Below are 23,646 nucleotides of genomic sequence, written 5' to 3' on the forward strand. Positions count from 1 at the left end.
TACTGGGAGCGTACAGCATCACCCCGAACCACTCAGCTGATAAGTCTCGCCACCAATCTCAAGGGACACGCAGGAATCAGGTTTACCATTCTTAAAAATTTTGATTCTGGATCCGCTACAGCCAACCATTACGTGGTGTTTCAAAAGGCGCATCAGATTGTAGCTAACGGTTGATGTTCTTAACGCGGGTGATTATCCAAGCATTTATCACGAGAGTATCTATAGTTTTCTTTACCCACAAGGAGGCAGAGTAGAGAAAAAGTTACAGAAGAAAATTATAATAGTCTTACCAAAGTAGCTCAGCTGATACTAGATAGATAAATCAGAGTATATAAAAGGATAAAGTAAAGTACAAGCATTGACATGAAATGGAAATATTTGTTTTTATTTCACAGATGGTGGGTATATAAATATTGGTTCAGCGGGGACTTAGTATGTACACCGCCTTTACACAGTGAAGTATATTGACCTAATCACCATTGCTGTCTTGAGTACACTACATTTGTTACAGTGAAGTCACGAACTCAAATGAGGGGAGAGTTGGGTGTGTGTCTGTATTTACACGTTAGTCGTCACGTCGTCACAGCGCTTGTACTGGGGAGGAAGATTGGGGGGAACAAAACTTGAATATGTTATGGACATCACACTGATTACATACAGAGGACACACCACCGAGACCTGTCACACTTCGCTCGGGCACTTTTTTTTTTTTTATCATTTATTAGAAAACAATAAAATATACTCGTGAATTGGTGCAAATTGTCCTATTTATACAGATATAGTTTGTATACAGTCACTGTTTTTTAAAGCCCTAACAACACACATATTTATTCAAAATACATCTTACCGCTCCAAAAAAATTTACATATTTTTTTTTTGCGCTTTTATAAAACATCATTCACACTTCACATTAAAAAAGTCTCCACTCTCCTAAAGATACTAAGAGTATCCTATATTCTGTAGACCTGAGAAGTCACCAGGAATGTGTCCGGTATAGCCTTTCCCAGCGGTGTGGTGGCCTGGCGACTGGTGGGCGGGGCGGGGGTCGGACCGGTACTGGGAGATGGCGGTAACAGCGCGGTAACGTAGCTGGAATCAGGCACACCCTCCTCTCGTAGTTCATCATCTGAGTGGCGGAAGCAGCGTGAGGGCGAGCAGCTGCAGTACCGCTGTCAGCATCACCAGGCTGAGCGAGGCCGTAGCCCCCCCGCCTGTCTGCATGGCCGCCGGCTGCTCTCCTGGGGTGGAACGTGATAGGGCATGTTAGTACTGTAGTCACTGATGCTGGAAGGCAGGCAGACAAGCAGGCAGGCACTCCTTCCGCCTATCCCCTCCCAACACACACATTCTTTCCTTTCTTATCTTTTATCACACACATTCTTCTCTCTCTCTCTCTCTCTCTCTCTCTCTCTCTCTCTCTCTCTCTCTCTCTCTCTCTCTCTCTCTCTCTCTCTCTCTCTCTCTCTCTCTCTCTCTCTCCTCTCCTCTCCACCCACCCACCCACCCACACCCACACACACACACACACACACATACTAACCCTTCACCACAGTGAGGGTGACAGAGGTGGGGTGTGCGGACGTGGGTCAGCAGGTGTAGTTGCCGGAGTGTTTAGGGGTCGCCTTCTCGATGATGAGACGTGACAATGTGCCCTGGTGGTCCTCCTGCGTCAGAATCTTCACGTTCCCTTCATAGTCCAGAATGTCCAGATTGTGGTACCAGAACACCATGCCTGCCGAGTGGAGAAAGCTGTAGAGATTCTTAGCTTTGTCTGTTCATTGTAGGTTAACTGTGAATTTGGTTTTGTTTTTATTATCATTATTTTCTAGTTTTCTGGTGGCTAGTATGTGATAATCTGGGTTTTGCTGTAGGGTTCTTAACTTTCATTGCTCATTGTAGGTTTTAGTGTGATTCTATTCTGGTTAGTTTCTTTTTCAAGGTTTAGTATGAGTTAGTGCTGCGATAAGCAAAGTAACTCTCTTTATTAACATTTCTTGTATAGTAAATGCATCAAGTACTTAATCGGAATATCCTTATGCACAAATAAGAAAAAAAGCAAAAATGATAAAAGAAAGGCAGTATGTTTGGAGGGAGCAGTGATTCTCTTTTAAAGATACGTGAAAATTCCAAAACAATAACTATTTTAGGAATGTAAGTGTCTTGACGAATCATATGGAGGAGATACAGATTCAATTAGAGAACACAAGAACACAACAATCCTGAGTGCCAATCATATGAAGTACTTTTAGTTGATCAAACATGAATGGCTGTGATGTTTGATTCCAGGGATCGCAGGAATTATTACGGGGGCACTTAAGTATCTTCACCTTCTTCCAAAAGTTAAAAATTTCTACAGTCGATAAAAGCTTGACAAAGTTGCGAGTTATTTTTTCCCTGACTATAGTTGCCTTATTTTTTTTAATCGAGTAAATGTATTGAGCGAGTGTTAGGTGAAAATTCTCGTTTTCTGTGAATCTGGAGAAGGCTGCCAAAGTTTCTCGTTCTCTCCTCCTTGCTCTCTCTCTCTCTCTCTCTCTCTCTCTCTCTCTCAAACCACATTTACAAATCAGAATTCAGAACGTCATATTGAAAGTTACTTATATCCTTGACACCTTGAACATCTCTACCTATACCTTGGCGTTATTCTCAGCACCACAAGGCTTGCCATGGTGAGGTGGTGAAGCAGTGCACATACCTGCCATGTTGACTTGATTGATGACGCAGGTGAGGTTGATGGTGCTCCCTGCCTTCACGTACTCGGGGCCAAGGATGACGGAGCGCGATTCTGTAGTAAAGACAAAGTAGTTTAACTAATGGTGTCTCGAGTAAGTTGTCAGAAGTCGAGTAATTTTTTTTTTGCAGTTATTCCTATTGCGTTTTGCATTTTCCTTCAATCTAATCCTGCAACAAAATCAAAGCACCGATTGATTCACCCCGGGTTGCTCATTCCTGCAGGATTCGTCCCCTGTGGTTCGTCCCCTGGTGAAATGTCTAAGTTGATTCACCCCCGGGTTATTTATCCCTGGAGTAACAGTGAGTGCATGGTTCCCCAACAGCACTGCTTTCGTACATGTGCGACCGTTAAAGGTGCACCGCCATGGATTGGGAGTGTGGGGTGTGTTGGCGGTGATGGAGGAAGGGTGTGCAAGGCGGCGGGTGATTCGGAGGGTCTGGCGGCGGCGGCAGTTTAGGAGGCAGTAAAGGGTATTTAAGGAGAGGAGATTATCCTGTTGATGGCCCATTTACCATATTCATGCAGACCAAATTGAAAAGAATACCAAAACATTTAATACAACTTTGATGTTTTAATCTCTTTCTGAAACTAATTTAGCGTCTTCGTGATGTTGCCAGTGACGGATTTTACTGCCAGCCTTGAGCACAGTGGCGCGTGGCTCATCTCTGTTGTCATTCCCCGTCGCACTATATAGTCAGTAAACCAGTGAACGGGGAAACCTTGGTAGGGAAAACTGATGAATCAAATGTCACGTAAGATTTTGTTTCTCCTGGTGAAAAATTCTTAGCAATGATATATTGTCAAGTAAAAGGTGAGATTAACTAGAGAAAGTTTAATGTATATTGTGACGACATCCCGGCTAATGTTTTTAAGTGAACTGTTTGTACAAGTTGGTTGATTTAAAAAAGAAAAGAAAAAGATATCCATAAACTATCTTAAGGCAAATGAATGGATTAGATTCCTCAGACAAGTTGTATTGTAAAAGGCATCCTCATTTTACTCGGTGACCAACTGTGTAACTTGAACGATTTCGAAAAAAGAACCATTTCCACCAAATTTCGAAAGGCAGAACCATGCATTAGATTACTGTAAGAAGTCGTACCATAACTCACACCCGGGTTTCATAAAGAGGTAAACTAAAGAGATAAACTGTTCATACCTCAAGTTGATTTCTGTTAAAAAGATTAACATTTGATGATATTCCACCATCATTACGACTTTCAGGAATGGTGAGGTTGGCCTTGACTCCATCCGTAACGCGATATGAAGCCTGTTAACTCAGCGTGAAAAGTTAAATGCTTATGCAGCAAATAACGATGAGTGGTGAGCTGGGAGTCCCGTGGAGAACAGCGCGTAAGTTTTGTTGAATATACACAGCACGCCGTTTTCGCTGGCTATGTCCTGTGGTATAAACTTGTGTCGTGCCAAGTTAATGCTGTATAAAGCTGAAGGCCTGACCTAAAATTATTGAGGACATTTCACGTAATTTTCTCCCTTGTTTTCTGGTCTGTAGCATCTATTTTCTTGCCACTTTGAGGAAGAAATACTTACATATACTTTTAATTTTTCTTGAAGAATCTCGTGTATATCATGTTCTTTAGTAGACACGCGCCATCTACTTAAAAACTGATAACCGCTTTGAAAACCTCGCCATTCCAACTCTTGAATCTGCGCATCATTCCAGTCACCAAGCTTTCCTTCCTTTGCGAATGACAGAAACGTATTATTCTCCACAACCATAAACAGCGGTGCCAGGGATGCATCTTTGGAGACAGTGAAGAATGAGAAAATTTGAATATATAGTGGAATACTCAGGCAACCAGGAATTCCGTTGATGAGCAAGGTTAGGGCAGGCGACAGCGAGCTCAGGGGAGGGTGGAATGAGGGACAAAGGTTGTGTTAAGGCATTATTCAAGAGTACGGAATCTCCCTTATGGTAATACTGTACACAGGGATCTGCTGGTGGAGCGCCGGCGGTGAAAGACTTGACGTGAGACGGATATTGCTTTGTGTTGTGATTCCTGCGCTTTGCTGTGTTGTGTTGTAAAGGAAATGTAATGTTAATTGTTATATGTCACGAGAGACAGAGAGGCAGATGGACAGGTAGATAGATGGACAGATAGAAGACTAGATCCTCCACATACGTACAATCAACACTTTTGTAAACTCTCATCTGTGCCAAATGCTTTCTATTATAAAGATGAAGCCTCTCTCCGACACATTTCTCTCTGTGAAAAATAAGTGAAATCGAAAAAACAATGACATTAATACCTGCTTGTGGTTTTGCGAACGTAATCCATCACACTCATTACACTCAGACAGTGGGAATAAACGACAAACAAAGGCTGGTAATTGCTCGTTATTTCAAAGTCCTGATGGTTTAAACACCCACTATTTGGCAACGGTACAAAGCAGCGGCAGCGCAACACTTAACACTTGCGAGAGCTGCGGCACAACACTTTAACACTTATTAACGCTTATAACGGCGTCGTACATTATTCGTGGCAAGATAAAGCACTTTGCAACCACTTCATAACTTTCACAGCTAATACGGCTCGTTTTCATTTCCACCTCTTTAGTGGCCATGCAAATGAGGTACAATTAACATCTTTTTTAGAGGGTAAAAGGTCACGCTGGAGTTTTGCTGTCCTGCCTTCATTCCCGCTTCCGAAACTACCAGCCGCACCTTCCCTCACCTCGAGCTCTCATGGTTCTCTAGGCTAATAAAGGTTTCGTTGAGGAGTGAGGGAAGTTCCATGGGACAAGAAGTAATGTGTGTGTGTGTGTGTGTGTGTGTGTGTGTGTGTGTGTGTGTGTGTGTGTGTGTGTGTGTGTGTGTGTGTGTGTGTTATGGAAGAGGGGAAGCTGGCCAAGGGCAACAAAAATATAACAAAGTAAAAGGCCCACTTGATTGCCAGTTCCCTAAAAGCTTAGTAATAGTTAAGTAGTGAATGTTTTTTTTTTATTGTAACTCATTTGTGTGTTTACTTATGTTAGTTACACAAGTCATAAGTCGTAGATAGTTGCGTGTTCTCCTAATCTGTTTGTGTTTCATGATAGTTATATAAGTCATAAGCGGTAAATATTTGCGTTTCTGTCTTAACCTCTGTGTGTGTTTACTCATGCTGTTACATAAGTCGCAAGTTGTAAATATTTCCGCGTTTTTCCACACCTGTTTGTTTCGCATGATGGATACGTATATCAATTTTCCTTTGTTTCAAGATATCATCAGTTCAGGGCCTTTGATCCGTGGTCTACCTCTTTGATACTGAGAAGGATTAAACAGTAATCTAATAAGATGATCAAATGTGTTTTGTGGATTTCAAATTTGTGAAATGAAAGAATAGTTCCATGAAAGGAAAGCTGAGCGTGTGTATGTTCTATTTTTTTTAAGAGACAAAAGAAAACGAATAAGTTGTCTATCTAACCCAGGTACCGGTTTTCATTAGAGTGCGGGAATGGAAGACCTTAATAAGTTTAGGAAAATTAAGATAAATGCATAGAAAATAAGAATCAAAACACTTCATCCAACAGAACGTAGTCACTGCAGTATTATATCCCCACAATACTTATAACCACACCGGGACGAGATAAAATAACATGTACCCAAGGCATCTCTTAAATACGAAGATTAAGTAAATTTTCCTGCGGGATAGAAAGACAAATAGGGGAAGACTGCCTTGCACCTTGACTGACCCTTCCCTCTTGTCACACTCACCGACCACCGTCAGCGTATAGGCCATGGATATCTTGGGCACGGTGTTCACTTGGCACTCGTATACTCCAGCGTCACGTAACTGCACGTACTTGACTTGCAGGGTCCAGTTCTCAGACTTCTCCGCGTGAATCACCTGGAACATAGAAAGAACAGAAGGTAGAGAATGTTCCTTGACTTGTCCTTGTGTGTCTGGCCATGTTTTCACTCACAAAGGGAATAAATGTTAAAAGGATATGAATAATTTGAAGTTTAAATAGAACAGGGAGGTAGCGAATGTTTCTTGTCGTATGTGTGTGTATCTATCCATGTTTTCACACACAAAGGTTATAAATGTTACAAGTACTTGGATCACCTTGAAAATAAACAGAATAGACGGTATAGATAATATTTCTTACCGCGCCTCTCCAATTAAATGTTAAAGGGATGACGTGAATTGACGTTACATAGTAGTTCTAATTAAAATTGGCTAAATTCTCTGATAAGGAAGGATTTGTAAGGACAGAGAACGAAAGAGTAATCTATTTGAATAAAGGACTACACTATACTACACTGCGCACACGCAGGTAAGAAGATTTAGTGGGGTAATTGGCAATTGACACTGAGAATGAATTTGTGTAAATTAGGCATCTGTGAAATGAAAGAGAGAGAGAGAGAGAGAGAGAGAGAGAGAGAGAGAGAGAGAGAGAGAGAGAGAGAGAGAGAGAGAGAGAGAGAGAGAGAGAGAGAGAGAGAGAGAGAGAGAGAGAGAGAGAGAGAGAGAGAGAGAGAGAGAGAGAGAGAGACTAGGACATGAGCTATATGATTAAATGACGTTATCTGGTCTTAAATCATCGTGCGAATGAATTATGTAGCTAGGCCTGGTACTAAGTCACACCTCGCAGTATGTCTTTCGCCGAGGCAATTACTGAATGCTTTGGACTGACTTTATCGCGTCAAGCTGGACGAGTAAAGACTACAGACAGTGTTTACTCCCTTCTGAATGTAATTTGTTTGTGTGTCTGCGTTCAAACTTTACAAAATTACTTGCTGCATGGGAATTGTATATCTAACCTCTCTATTTATTTAGAGTTTCGTATAGAATAATGTGTCAGCTTTTAACTTGCCGGATATAACTTCTAAATTCACTCAGGTTTGAAATTTAGTGATTACTGTTTCATATAAATTGCATAAAGAGAGATTTTGTGACTTTTCCCTTGAGTTTCATTAGAAAGAATGTGTCAATATTGTCAGTATTGGGATTCTCAGGTACCACTTGTAGATTCAATTAGATTTGGAGTTCACAGTTGTTTCATAAGAGTTGTTTATAAGCTGTTTGTTACCTTTCCTGTGAGTTTCGCTACGAGGAATGGGTGAATAATGGATCTTTGAAGCTCCATTTACGGGTTAACTCAGGTTCGGAATCCAGTTAGAGTTGCTTCTCTCCTCTGTCTCAATTCTACTGTAGCTTTGTATCAGTCATATGGAGGTCGAGTGTGTTAAGGTTAATTTTCCTGTACCTATCTATATTGATCTATTCTCGGTATTTTGCGTCAGTCAGATTTCACTATAACTCTAATGGTGCATTGGTCAATGTTGATTAATGCATTTTCATTACCGCTTTGACTCGTAATGGCAATGATATCTGCTATTTTGGTAATTCTATTTTGTTTTACTCAATAACAATAGAACTTCGGTCACTGGAAATATTGGATCTACTCCATCACTCCTTTTTTTTTTTTTGACGGGAATGGTGTTTGGAAATCATCCTCTAAACTTGCGCCAGATCATTTTTACCAAGCTCGGTGTAAAGCCAAACCAATCAGAATTAAAACGTCACGTACTGATGGAATCTCGAATGCACGTCACTTACATCCTCTAGCGCCAGTTGACCAAGGTTTCTGTTGTGACGATGGGAACATTATACCTTATGTATTATCAAATGACTTCGCAGGTCATGGAAAAAAAGAGAAAGGCATATAAAGATTTTTCTAACATCTGTGCTAGAATTTCTAATCAGGTAATGACAGTTCAGGTGATTAATAATTTCATGCGTGATTAGGTTGTCAGTAATGTTACAAAATTATGGATATTAAGCTGATGAGTGTCACATTTCCAGGATTTTTTGCTTGTCGCCTGCAGGAGAGAGAGAGAGAGAGAGAGAGAGAGAGAGAGAGAGAGAGAGAGAGAGAGAGAGAGAGAGAGAGAGAGAGAGAGAGAGAGAGAGAGAGAGAGAGAGAGATATTGCTTCCATATGACACCTTTTGGGTAGGTGTAATATATGAGGATTTATTAAAAGAGAGAGAGAGAGAGAGAGAGAGAGAGAGAGAGAGAGAGAGAGAGAGAGAGAGAGAGAGAGAGAGAGAGAGAGAGAGAGAGAGAGAGAGAGAGAGAGAGAGAGAGAGAGAGAGAGAGAGAGAGAGAGAGAGAGAGAGAGAGAGAGAGAGAGAGCTGGTTCTCCGACTGCGAAAATTTTACAAACCAAGCCTAAAAACTCGACATAACCAATACTCTCCCTTCATTTCACAACAACATCGAGACAGAACATCCGCCAACAACACCGCTCTCTCTCTCTCTCTCTCTCTCTCTCTCTCTCTCTCTCTCTCTCTCTCTCTCTCTCTCTCTCTCTCTCTCTCTCTCTCTCTCTCTCTCTCTCTCTCTCTCTCTCTCTCTCTCTCTCTCTCTCTCTCTCTTTATAGTTGAAACTCGATCGCTTGCCCCGTAATTGGATCGACCTTGAGTAGCAGAGTTCTTGGTGACCCTGGGCAGAACCACGCGGGGGTTATTGGTTCCCTGCTAGCAAAGGCACTTGGCGACTCGGATTTCTCGTCATTTAAGAGAAACCCAAACCAGCCAGCCATAGGAATTTCCCAGAGACCAGTGCCTCTTCCCTATTCCTCGTCCTTCCTCCCACGTCTCTCACTCTTTCTCGCTATACCACCCCGGTAGGCGAAAATCTTCCAAGTTCCTCGGGTTCTTATTGATCTGGGGGTCGTAGGAATGTAGTTAAGCACGTCATGATGTTGGGACCTTTATCGAGTTCTTGTATCTGGATTGTTTTCTTTTGTGCGTGAGTGTTTTGTTCTCTCTGTCCGTCTGTTTCTCTCTCTCTCTCTCTCTCTCTCTCTCTCTCTCTCTCTCTCTCTCTCTCTCTCTCTCTCTCTCTCTCTCTCTCTCTCTCTCTCTCTCTCTCTCTCTCTCTCTCTCTCTCTCTCTCTCTCTCTCTCTCTCTCTCTCTCTCTCTCTCTGTTTGTTTCGCCCATTTGTCTGTCTGTCTGATTGGCTAGCCGAGTGTTTTTGGTCTTTGATTCTCTCTCTCTCTCTCTCTCTCTCTCTCTCTAGTCAACCTTTATAAAATTTCTTATGTAATACCATCTTTCCTTTTAGTTCAACTCTTACCCAGTGATATCTAAGGAAACAGCACCAAAGAACTACGTAGAGACATTCCATTTAGTGTAGAGGGAAGGAAGTAACATAACAAAACCCAAATAACAATAAATCTGTACCTGGAAGCGCTGGTCTGAGGCGAACACCACCATGCCTGAGGTGAGCACGTGCAGGTCCCGCTTCCTGATCCACGACACTTTCTGGAAGACGAATGACAACAATTAGAAAGCCTGCTTGAAACGAAAACAAACGTCCACCGCCGCTATTGTGAAGGCGACGTTCGTAGTGTAAAATGGGAATAAAAATACAAGCGTAAAATTTTTCTTCTCTTACGGACGAATCTGAAAGTAATTACGAGATGAAAGTTGGGCGAATGAGGAAAAAATGTACGGTAATGTTAAAAGTGATATGTATGATGTATGATGTATGTGTATTTCTATTTTACTTATTTATTTTATTTTATTTTTTTTTTTTGTGTAGAATGGTGCATTGAAATAATGTTTTGTCGATCATGTAATATTCATGACGAAGAAAGGGGAAATGATATCAGAAATGTGTGTTTCATTTAGAATGGACGAGACGTATCATGCGTGAATTAAATATTGGAGAAATTTGACATAACCGGAAAACATTTTTCATGTCAAAACATAAACAGGAAGATAGATGAAAGATAGATAGATAGATAAATAGGTAAATTAAGAGATAGATAAATAAATAGATAGATAAATAGGTAGATGGATAGATAAATTAAGAGATAGATTAATAAACAGATAGATAAATAGGTAGATAGATAGGTAAATTGAGAAATAGATAAATAAATAGATAGGTAGATAAGTAAATAGATAGATAAATTGAGAGAAAGATAAATAAATAGATAGATAGGTAGATAGGTAAATAGATAAATAAGTAGATAGATAGATAGGTAGATAAATAGGTAAATTGAAAGACATAAATAAATAGATAGATAGGTAGATAGGTAGATAAATAGGTAAATTGAGAGATAGTTAAATGAATTGATAGATAGGTAGATAGCTAGATAGATAGGTAGATATATAAGTAGATAGATAGACAGATCGATAGATGACCTACGTAGTGACGATAGATTAAAGAGCTTGGTAAAGTGACAGGATATTCTCTCCTTGACAGTGCCTCGTCATATATATTTTTTTTTTACCACGCGGCGACACGTGTTGAAGTTTAAATAATTGTAGTTTACGGGAAAATACAATGCCACTCTGGATGAATGTGTAGAGGTCTCTCATCATTATAGACGCTGGAAAATTACTCGATGATGAAGGGAAATTTGAAGTGGAGAGGGAGGTGTAAGTGCAAAATAGCCTGGTCTTCTTGTCTCGACTAAGAATGATGGTGGCGTGAAGAAATCACTCGAAGTCATACTCTCTTGCCGCCAGTTTGCGATGGTGAGTGCGGATCCTTCATGCATTGCCAGTCTTCGCTCAGGATAAATGATCAGAAGCGTGTGGGAAGAAGCCTCTTGATGTCCTCCACGGAGAAACAAATTGCAAAAGCGAATAGTCTTTGGAGAAAGGAGTATTCCAAACCAACATGCATTGAAAGGGTGAAGTTCTGGTTCCCGATGGCGGCATTTCGACCTGGAAATGTCTTAATTTTCATTGCAAACAATTATGTTGGTAATAGCCAATCAGGACCAGAAGTGAGGCAGTTAGATTCGAATTACAGCCGCCTCGAGAGCACCTGACGCCGCGGCAGCTCGTCTTGTTATTGATATCGGCGATTGAAGCAAAATCTTGGGTGTAAAAAGCCTTGGTAGTTGACATGAATTATTGCACGTCTCTCACTTAGCTTTGTCTTGCAAATTTTCAGTTCCAGTCCAGCGCTGGGTCTCGCTCAGATGACTCTTCTATGAGGTCAGATAGATGAGAGTGGTCACGTGTTGCAGGAACTCACGTGAAGACCAATCAGCTACGAAATAGAAAGAAGAAAGATAAACCCGAGAGAGACGCGACGGGAGTTAAGGAAGTCGTGAAGGAGGCAGCCGGGAAGGAGGCCAACTGGGAGTGATGCCAAATGGGAAAAGAGGAACGTTTATTAAATAACCAGCTAAGGAAGTGTTCGTTCTGCTCAGAAGGTGACGGAGACAAACCCACGTGACGCCTCGCAGCAACACTGGCATCCTTAATGTTTAGATAGAAAATACAGGGACTCCTTACAGGTCAAGGATAAACTGGCTTCCATAGGGAGTGTAATATCTTATACGAAATCAAACTCATAACCAGTGAAAATTAAGTGAGAATAAGTCATGTAAATTAAATGATATGAAGGTAAGAGCCATATTAATTTTCTTTTTGGAAGATTTGTGAAAATAATTAATAAATAGGTAGCAATCATTTATAGAGATGGCAGTATTCAAAACAATGAATAGATAAAAGTCTTCCAGCGAATAGACATTTTCAGCCTGGATTTATCTTTTCCTTCCTGAGACTTGCCTTTTTTCCTTAATCGCATCGACTTGTTTTATTCTGCGATGTACTGATTATCTCTACTATATTTGTGTGACAGTTTCAATGCTGTGTGCTTATAAAAACTGATATCACACCAACGTAATATTAAAGTTATGTAGAATAAGAAATGAGCTCTGATAATCCCGCTCATAATCCACCTAAAACTTACTAAAAGTCAGTTAAAAACAGCGTCATTCGTTACACACGTGGAGGTAAATATGCCAGGGAAATAACGAGGAAAACTGCGGAACAAAACCAGGATTTAAGAGGAACTGTTTTCCCACTTGTTTATTGTTATGGTTCGTCTTATCTTCCAGTGAGGTGAGTGACGGCCTGGCTGTTACCTGGGAGTAGAGAGGAAGGGAAAAAGTGAGGGGGGGCAGAGATGAGGGAGTGTAGGAGAGACAAAGCAGTAGAGGAGGGCACGTGCAGTTACTTTACTCATTCAGCAACGTATTATAAGCATCCTGATTCTCTCGGTGCAATGAAGACGGCATGGCTTTGTTACCGGAGAGTGATGGAGGGAAGGAAGTACATGAGAGGAAATAAAACTGTAGAGGCAGCCACGTGCGGGGTCGAGGTCGCAATGTACAGTAATACAAGCACCCGGATTCTCCCAGGGTGTAGAAACTTACTAGATTTCAAATTCACAAAGATAATTGGGTTTTAGAGAAAGCACTGGATATAACAAGGGAACCCCCGAGGAGATGAATAGAAACGACTTCAAGGTGTACCTCATTGTTCGGAGAGACGCAAAGTTTAGGGCGTCTTTTGGGAAATATGACAAAAAGTAAGCGACTCAATTAGCTTGATGGCAGTTGCTCTCCTGGGTCACCTCCCGCTTACAAAAAGAAGTCTCGCTCCTTTCTTCTTATGATGCAGAGATCGCTTAAAGGTGGCATGCGAAGAGGCTATCGTCTGGGGAAAGAGGGGACAGCGGGGAGGATAACACAGAGGAGTACCTGACAATTCTGGAAAGGTAATGGTCGATCTCGAAATCTTCCTTCATAGCGCCTTCCTCACATTTTTTTCCTACCTCGAGAATTCACTACTTTCATACCCGCTCATAGATCAAGCATCGCCGTTCTTTGTTCCCTTCCTTTTCTTCCATCTAGGGAAAGAATCTGAAACGACAACATCCACACCTTCCTCACACTCTCTCACCCGCTCGAATCGTCTTTTTGCTTCGGATTAGACCCATATTCTGAAACACTTTTATGTTGCACCCCCACTACTTTCAACAAGGCTGATTTGATTTGCCTAATTCATTACGCCGTGGTGGCAATCAAAAATATGTACATGTAACATAAGAATTTGATGACAGTTATAATTATAGGAGTACAAGAAGACACACACACACACACACACACACACACACACACACACACACACACACACACACACAGATAACGTATGTATAAGGTTTTTAAAGACATTTTTTACGGTTCTAGTAACAGTTTGAGGACCCGGCCAATCATCGTCGTGGCATATGAAAATAGTCGTGGTGAGGTAGCTAAGTGTTTGTGAATATGAAGTCATATTTTATTCCATCTCATTCCTTTGTTTTGTAGTTATATAGTCGTATAGTCGATTATGTTTAGCCCTTGTTGTGAATTTCGTGAGGCTGCCAGGTTGTTTAGCTCCATAAGTTAAGCGATATAACAATGATAACTTTTGGTGTTGGAGCACGCATGAAAGATCCAATGAGACACAAAAAAATTAGTTAAATGCTGTTTTTTTTCTGTAACCACCATGTACTTAATTAATTTGCTTATTAATTCATTTACCTATCTATCTATCTATCCATCTCTTTATCCATCTCTCTCTCTCTCTCTCTCTCTCTCTCTCTCTCTCTCTCTCTCTCTCTCTCTCTCTCTCTCTCTCTCTCTCTCTCTCTCTCTCTCTCTCTCTCTCTCTATCTATCTATCTAACTATTTTATCTATCTACCATTCTATCTACCTTAACATTTTTTGGCGTGACTCTTTAGCTTTGTCTCTCCCTCCCAGCGCACCACGGCCAGCGCACGAGTAATGTTAGATGTGGCAGCTCGTTACACCCTTCGTTAGTGTTGTAGTGTCGATCTCGCCAGCCGTTATTGGTGTCATAATGAAGGTGGCGGAGGGAGAGCCTTTGTGGGATGCTTCAGGGTTGGTCGGCTATTGACGCCACGGTACAATGCTTCATGTGATCTTTCTGTTTGTTCCCCGTGAAGCTGGCAAGCAGTGATGGACCTCCGCTTCGTGCTACAAGGAGACTAATGACGGTGACGGAGGGAGTGAAAAAAAAAGGTGTTTCTAAGTGTGTATAGTATATATTTCGTGTTTCTTCATTTCATGTTATGTTTTATGTGTTTGATTTAAAAGTAAGGTGTTATCGTGTGTGTGTGTGTGTGTGTGTGTGTGTGTGTGTGAAGCACTTTAAGTTCTTTACTTATAGAGAATGATTGAATATCTATTTTGTTTATTTCCATACGTATCAAAGCGTCTGGTTTAGAGAGAGAGAGAGAGAGAGAGAGAGAGAGAGAGAGAGAGAGAGAGAGAGAGAGAGAGGAAGAGAAAGAACTACTCAAAATATCGCTCCCACTTCTCCCCACCGAAAGAAATAAAAAGAAAAACAATATAGGAGACTAAAAAGCCAGTGTAATTCCGCAATTGGCTTGAAACTCATTGGCGTTACCTTGGAGACCCTCGCACCTGGAGCCACTAAGGGGAATGTGAAGGCCTCGGTGTGTCAGGTGAAACAATGCAACTTGGACCGACCATCTAAGAATACGCGTTCCAAATACGTGTGTGTGTGTGTGTGTGTGTGTGTGTGTGTGTGTGTGTGTGTGTGTGTGTGTGTGTGTGTGTGTGTATGTGTGTGTGTTCAAACGAGCTTTCCCAGAGTGGCCAGAACCCCCACCGTAAGTGAAATGGTTCCCGTTCAGAGCCTATTGGTGTAGAAGTGGCCAATTTTAGGGAGCAAGCAGAACATTTTTTTCTTCCTACGTATGAGAAATCTTGATTAACTATGAACAATTTTAAATCCACGTCACGAAGTTGACGTTTGTGATATGATGAATAACGAAATTTACCACTTTTATATCAATGGAATTAAAAGTAATATTAAAAAGTATATTACATTAGTGGTCAGTGAATAGCTCATAGAAACGTGGCTTGGAAACCTTTTTCGTGAGCACGTTAGCAGGTGTTGGGGGAGACTGACACTGCGTCTGGCCAGCTGTAGCGTGGAGTAAGCCATGTCTATTGTTATGAGTGCAGGACCCTTCCCTTTTCTCCAATCTCAGGCAGTGCAATAATACCACAATGGTCGTCACAGCAGGGTGGATGATGCTCCAGGATCTGTATTCTTAAACGTTTGGGTCTTTCATTTCATCAGGAGTAATCTCAAAGGCTACAGATTAGATAGGTTTCCAGTGTCTTTCTTATTGTTGGTGAAGAATTCCTTTTAAACTATTACGAGATACTTGAAAACTTTGTTCAGTTTACTCCAGCGTGTTAAGTGTTGTTTTTTTTTCATGTAAGACGAGTTTTGAACAAGGGCACCAGGAAAAAGAAAAAAAAAAAAAAAAAAGAAGCGGGTGGGAAGCGGGGAGGAAGAAGACCCACTGAAGGCTCCAGACTCAAAAGAGAAACAGTCTGAACGCAAATCCAAAATCATATCGAGAGGTGTTGTGAAACTTTCGAAGCATTTAAGTCATGGACAGGAGGAAACGTAGAAGTAGACAGGCAGATCTAAAGAGTTAACAAGTAAAAGAAAGTTAGAACACAACACCAAAACATTTAGTATGGACCTTGATTTTAAAGGAAAGTCAGAAAGAACCAGTGAAAGAAAGCAAGGCACTGGAGAGCAGGGATTGGCACCTTCTGATATTTGTGGTCTCACGGAAAAGCAAAAAGGACCAGTAGAAGAAAGCAAGTCATCGGGGAGTAGAGACTGGCGCTGGGAATCTGGAATCAAAGGCCAGGAATAGCAAAGGCATGCGGGCATCAGGCATCTGTCTACTGCCCTTGCATGAACGATGAGATCTCACATCAGTACACGCCAAGGACAGAACGAGACTCTCCTGAACACTGGCTTTGTTAGAGAAGATTGACGAGGAACAGTGGCCATGTATTTTGTGGCTAAAATGAATAGAACGTGAGCTCTGCCTTAAAGCAAGACATTCTCACTCGTATATTCCCAAACAAGGGCACAGGTAGAACACAGTAGATCGAAACACAGAGGAACTGATTAGTGGGCTCAAATAAATCTGAGCTTAGGGAGAAAAGCGACTTGTTGGGAATATGAACCGGGACGCGAAAGTAAAAATCCACCATGTTACCAACTAGAAAACACACACACACACACACACACACACACACACACACACACACACACACACACACACACACACACACACACACACACACACACACACACACACACACACACACACACACACACACACACACACACACACACACACACACACACACACACACACACACACACACGCACGTAAAAAGAGAAAGAAAGAGAGAAAAGGAGGTGGAAAAAAAACTAATTTGTTGGTTTTTATCTCGTCAAAAAAAGAAAAGAAAAATCAATAAATAAAACAAATAAATAAATAAACTATAGTGTTAGTATGTGTTTCAAAATAAGTATGGACAATATATTTTTTTCCAAGATAGCAACAAAACCCTGATCTTTCAAAGGATATAAGACTACTGAGGCTGAGGGAGGAAGGAAAAGTGAAATACAGCAATGTTTCTGAGTCGACCAAGGAAAAGAATGAAGAAGTGAAGATACTGGATAATCCTTGCAGACTAGAGGAGGAGGAACAAAAAGTCTGGTGCAATACGAGAGAGAGAGAGAGAGAGAGAGAGAGAGAGAGAGAGAGAGAGAGAGAGAGAGAGAAGCCGTGGTACAGTGGAACCATGCGTGCTTTGGGGTCCGAGGGGTCTCCAAGCGCACGGGTTCGAATCCTGTCCACGCTCCGAGTGTAGGTTGGGGTTCCTCACTCGAGGCAACGGTTTCCTAGTGGGTGGGCTTTGAGATAGGAGGTACCCCAAAAAATATCCCCTTTAGCCCATAAAATCCCGTGAAAAGCCCACATAGTATAAATAAAGAGAGAGAGAGAGAGAGTGTGTATGTGTGTGTGTGTGTGTCTATAAAAGTGTCTCTCATCGTCACTAGCAATAAATTTCACCATGCCTCTTCTAATGGCTGTATAGTCTCCTGAGTGAAAAATTTGTATCTGTCGTCAGAATTCATAATGAGTAATGACGTTCGTACATTAAGGGAATAAAAGATGCATTAATCGCACATTTCCAGTTGTTCTGTCCCATAAACTTTTAATATTAGGAGTTTTTTTTAATTTCTTTTTTATTCATTTTACAATCATTATTATCTATTGTTATCTATTGTTATTCATATTTCCTCTTCAGTCTCTTCTTCATTATCTTACACTATATTTGTATATGTGAGTAGTATAGTACTTTAAGAAAGACATATCAACACATTTTTAGAAATAATAGGTTTAAATTTCACAGGTTTTGATGTAAAATAATTAGCTTTGAATCAGAGTGGTAGATGACTGGAATATACTGTACTCGGTAATCAGGCTGTTAGTGGAAAACTCTGGAACTCCCTACCTGCTTCTTATTTCCAGCTTCTTATGACTTGACTTCATTTAAGAGGGAGGTTTCAAGACATCTATCCCTTTTTTTCTTTTTTTTTGGCCAACTTTCTCGGACCTCCAATGGGACTGGCAACTAAGTGTTTTTTTTTGTTTTCGTTTTATGTTGTCCTTGTCCAGTTTACTTCTCTTACATAAAAAAAGGCAATATGGAAAGTCGAAAGATAAGGTAAGAATGTGGAGAAAGATGATAGGCAGATGCATACATTTCATACAGGGACTGGTACTTGTAGACGTGTTAGCTTACTGCAGCTTCACTTCAAGGTTCCTATGTTTTGTTCATAATCTCTGTTAGATCAAATTCTTTTCTCTTCAACTATTTAGGAATCTTGTACTGATTTTTTGTAAAGTTATCCTCCTTTATAAGTAAAAGGAAGAAACATTAGCTCACCCCAACTGTTGCAACGTTGTGTGAACCTCCCTTACAAAAAAAAGACACACAAGGAAAAAGGCTAAGGTTCATCCTCACTGCTGCATCTTAGTAAACTTACATAAGATCACACAAGACACAGTGGAAAAAAAAAAAAATTCTTGCTTCACTGGGGCTTAAGGAAGAGAGACTACTTATCCTCTACACCTTATACAGGGAAAGAACAGCATAAATCACTCGAAATTTCCAAAGTCCGGCGCGGCTTCCCTCCTGGCTGACACTCCAGAGTTTTGAGAGGCCTTTGCGTGACATCCTGCTGTCCTCTCATGGGAGTGAAGGGAGGGAGTCCGCTAAAGTATTAAAGTTTAGCGTGAATATTATCCCTCGCTTCTTTTTTGTCTTGGATTTGTAGACTGATATTCTGGGAACCTTAAGAATGTAAGAGAATAAAGGAAGCTGCTCTAAGCCATCGGTCGTATACGTGGATGTCATATTGTTTGTTAGAAATGTTCAGTGTCATATATCATTAATGAAAATGGTGATGATGATGTTAATAATAGTGATGATGATGGCATATAATAAAGAAAATAGTATAATAATATCATCTTTATAACTGTACACGTAACACCGTTGCAAACCCAGAGAGTTCCCGTGAAGTAATTAATAATTTGCAAGCACTTTTTTTTATTTTCCATTTTTCTCATGATTTCGTGCGATGTAACTTTTGGCAACTTGCACTTTTGTCTGGAGTTGTGGCGGGCAATCCATTCACTGATGAAAAACGGTAACTGTAATGTGAGCAACTTACACGGAAGTGAATGCGTGGGATGGAGTTAATACCTTTACTTGTAAGCACATGTAGATTAGTTTGTAATGGCACGATTTGGCTTGAGTACGCAGTTAGCATGCGGCAGTTGGGCAGCTGATACTGGGAGGGCGTGAAAAGAGTCTCTATGAACCCTGTGATGTTTGCTCATTACCTCTGTGATACACTTAGCTTGGCATGGCCTTGTTACATTGTTGCAGTGCTCATGATTCTGGACCACTGAATACACTTACACTTCAGGGTACAGGTAGCAATGCGACAAACAGTCCTCCTCATGCACGCGTTTATTAACAGTCAGATTGCAATGCGAAAGTAAAAAAACATTATTTATAGTAGATATACGTTGTGGTGGTGACAGAAGAGTGATTCCCAGCACGCATCAAAGCTGTTCAGTGGCCCGTAGTTACTGACAGCAGAGTTTACGCAAGAGACATTCTGATCTAATGACGCTCACTACGGCGCACAAATTTATATTTAGATACACGGAAATAAACATAAGATTTGCTGCCAGAAAAGGAAGAAGGATTCCAATATCTTCATCATAGACTCCCAGTACACTATTCAAAATGTATCTATTCCTCCATCAATGAGCGTGGGTGTTTTTGAGACGGACACGGAGGGGAATGAGAAGGGAATATCTCTCACTACACGTCATAAATGAAGAGCAGCAGGCGATAATGGCAAGCTGCTCAGACTCAGCCCCCTTGTATGTTAGCGGTGGCGCGCCCTGCTGTCCTTTACTGCCGCTCTTGAGTTAACTGGTAGCGTGGGTGCCGTCCCTGAAGCTTTCACATGAGGCACCGCCGCAAAACCCTGCAAGCTGCGGTCAGACCGTCAGAAGCCTTGTATCGCACGGTAAAACTAGGTTACATGAATAATTCTCAATCAGGAGGACTGACGCTGATATTTCTCCTCACGTCGATGTTACCAGGAAGTGTAATTTGCAGCGTGTGAATCTCCTTCACCGGGGCGCCGTCAGGAGGTGAAAATGGTGATCTTCTAAATTGGCAATCGCACTGGAGCTTCCCGAAATGGATCATTGTTGGTATAGTGATGATTGTGAGTTCACGGTTATGGCTCGCGCGACGCACCTTAACGCGGGACACGGTGACAGAAGTACTCTGCAATTACCACAAACAACACACAAGTTCCTATGGCGGTCTATCCATCTCCAGAGTAAAGTCGTTTGATCCTTTGGTGCGTAACACTGGAGTCTGGCGGTGCCTCCGGGGACTGCCAGTGTGAAGCCTGTGCTCCGAAACGCTCCTCTCTCTCACCTATTTTTCAAAGACAAATAAATGTATGATTAGCCGGGTTCTAAGGGTGTTTGTCGTGTTAATAATATAGAAAGCTTGGTAATCTATCATTAAATTCACAAAAACACCGATATAAACCCGTATAACTTCACCTTTAGCCTATAGAAAGCAGGAAATTGTGGACAGAAATGCTTCTGAATATGATCTGTGGTGCAGCCCAACACACACACACACACACACACACGGAGAAAGCGTCATGCAAGGAGGGTGAGACATAATGTGACTGCCATCTCATTCTTTACACCTGACGCAGCTGTGGGGCAAGGGAGGGAACAATACGAGCATCAGCGCCCCCGTCACGTTTATCTTCTCCTGCAGGAACTCTGACGCCGCGTGGCTGTCAGGTGCGGTGTGATCGAACCTTGCCACCACCACCATCACCACCACCACTACCACCATTATCACCACCACCGCCGCTAGCAGTGCTACGATTCCTGTATTCTTGTTACGCATTTTCCTCCTATTTTTCATCCTACGCTCGCTTCACTAGCAATAATAACGGCAGTAGCTGGCATTAAGAGAAGAAATGACAGCACTACAAGTTTAATTTAATCGAGTGGTTGTTACTTTATTTCGTTATTCTTTTCATAGCGATTTCTAACAGTATGTATTAATAGAAGACATGGTAGTAGTATGAGCTTTGGTAATTGAAAAGAGTGGCTGTTTATTCTCATTGCAGTTTTCCATTTATCATTCTTAATCTATCTAATGGCTAGTGATAAGCAGTTGTTCGTATTAACAGTGACTTAATAATCGAAATGAGCGACTCTTTACCATGAATATTTTTACTGTCTATCAGCTTTACCCTTTTTATCTTTTGCAATGAGTACGAAGACTCAACGATTCATTTCCTTTCGGGAGTTCCACGGATCGAGCGAATTGTATTAAGTTGTTTGAATAGTGCTCTGCCTGAGGCCCTTGGAAGTCACCCACATGCAAGCCTGTCAAGCCATTTGCTCTCCCTCTCCCCGTCCTCTAATTTTGAACGTACAATTATGAAACGTTGCAATTATATTTGTGTGTGTGTGTGTGGAGAGAGAGAGAGAGAGAGAGAGAGAGAGAGAGAGAGAGAGAGAGAGAGAGAGAGAGAGAGAGAGAGAGAGAACACGCTAGTCTACAAATCAGATGACACGCTTGGTAATTGCTAGACACTGTCATTATTAACTACCTTATAAATTTCACTGCAGCACCAACGACAGTATCATCCCTGCGTACTTTTTTTAGCTCCTGGTCAAAATGGTTTACTCTTTCACACTTGCCACTTTATTAACGCGGGTGTATTATTTTTAGAGATTACCCTTTAGGTTCCCTCTCTCTATTTCCGTGTGTCTGTCTGTCTTTTATCTAACACTCCTTCACAACTTTCTCTCCCTCGCTATTTCTTTTCGCGTCACGCATTGCCTTTAGCGATCTCTCTCTCTCTCTCTCTCTCTCTCTCTCTCTCTCTCTCTCTCTCTCTCTCTCTCTCTCTCTCTCTCTCTCTCTCTCTCTCTCTCTCTCTCTCTCTCTCTCTCTCTCGCTTTATTTGTCTGCTTCTGTATCTTCCTCCTTCCTCTCTTTCTGACGTTCCTCCATATCGTCCTCTCCATCATATTTACTCTTCTCGTCACACACTTGCATGCATGACACACAACACTCTATCTCCTGTTCCTCTGTGACATATTCCAGTAAGGAAGTCCTCAGGCGCACAGGAGAGAAGCACGAGCAATAAACTTTTGTTCAGGTGTCGTATGTAGCACCAGTCACGTCTGCTGTCTGCCCCGCCTGCCAGCTCTCACAAGCCACTCATGTTTTTGTGCCGCTGAATCGTTGGTAACAGAAATAAGCATTGGTAGGGAGATTCAAAAGGATTATCGGGCTAGTGCGCTACACACGGCAGGTTTTCATAGTGTATAATTGTCAGTGCTATTTTTTTTTATTTCTTTTCATAATGTACTTTCATAATCCCGTCGAAATAAAACACCTCGGTTCATACATATATATATTTTTTCTCTTCCTGCGTTTAAAAAATGTAATAAAATGCAAGGAAAAACACGTCTGGCTTGTTCCGTGGGCTTAATTAACACTTACTTTTTTTCTTTCTCTAGCCTTTTGTTATGTAATCTCATTATTTAATTTGTGAAAACGTTTTCTTTCTTTCTCGCGGTGCAAAATAAGTGCACAATATTTTAGTTAATTATTTACGTATATATGTGAAAAAAATATTAAACAAATTAGGAATGAATAATTTAAATGAACACTAAATCAAGAAACAGATAATGTAACAAATGTATTTAGTTTACGAGTTACTGATCTTGATTTCGCTACTTTAGTAATTTTAAGTTGGCTTTAGTTACTGTACTTATGAAAAAAGACACTAAACAGATAAAACTATAATCTTTTAATGACATATCAAGTTAAGAGAAACGATACAAAATAACCAAACTGATTTAGTACATGACCCACCTCTCTTGATTTCTCCACTTAAAGTATCTCAAGTAGCTCATATACTCGTATTTAGAAAAAGGAAGAAAAAAAATTCATTCGAGGAACTTACCAATGAGATGAATCACGGTGAGAAACAAACGGTCACTACTTAACACGTGTTTTTGTAAGCTGGATAGAAAAGGAATGAAAGGCAAAAGAGTCTTGAATATGGAAGCGAGGGAAGATGAGAAGGGAAGAGTAGGAGAGACTAATGGCATTGATTATAAAAGACGAACTGATGCTGGAAAAAGATTAGAGTAGAGAGAGAGACTGAAGACAAGAATTATAGAGGGCGAGATGATGATGGTAAAGAGTAAATTAATATGAGAGAGGGAAAAAAAGCATCAGTTACAAGAGGTGAAGTGATGCCAGTAGACTAAGTGAGGTTCGTTGAAAGTCCGTGTTGTGTTGTCCAAGGCAGGAAGTGTGACTGCCATTCCGGCTAAACTGACCATGCAACCTAAAAGTGTCCAGAAGCTCGTCATTTTTAGGGAAGTGCACGACCCTCTCTGCGGAAACATGGCCCACTACAAGCCAGCATGGGGGTCGTTGTGTGTGTGTGTGTGTGTGTGTGTGTGTGTGTGTGTGTGTGTGTGTGTGTGTGTGTGTGTGTGTGTGTGTGTGTGTGTTTGTGTGTGTGTACTTTGTCAGTCTACCGTTCTTTCTTTCATTCATTCATTCTTTCATTT

At 41.2% G+C, this 23,646-nt stretch overlaps 1 protein-coding gene across 1 annotated transcript in view; it reads right to left on the reverse strand.

Annotated features, from left to right (window-relative positions):
- Positions 1-364: 364 nt before the first annotated feature.
- Positions 365-23,646, reverse strand: part of LOC123504285 — a 137,576-nt gene continuing 114,294 nt past the window's right edge. The window contains exons 4-8 of the mRNA XM_045254694.1: positions 9,935-10,015; positions 6,453-6,585; positions 2,696-2,785; positions 1,541-1,732; positions 365-1,238 (exon numbers count right to left, since the gene is read on the reverse strand). Of these exons, the coding sequence (XP_045110629.1) occupies positions 1,587-1,732; positions 2,696-2,785; positions 6,453-6,585; positions 9,935-10,015 (450 nt within the window). The 3' untranslated portion in view covers positions 365-1,238; positions 1,541-1,586. The remainder of the gene's footprint in view (positions 1,239-1,540; positions 1,733-2,695; positions 2,786-6,452; positions 6,586-9,934; positions 10,016-23,646) is intronic.

Source organism: Portunus trituberculatus, chromosome 15 (genome assembly GCF_017591435.1).
Source record: "Portunus trituberculatus isolate SZX2019 chromosome 15, ASM1759143v1, whole genome shotgun sequence".
In the NCBI taxonomy this organism is placed as follows: domain Eukaryota; kingdom Metazoa; phylum Arthropoda; class Malacostraca; order Decapoda; family Portunidae; genus Portunus; species Portunus trituberculatus.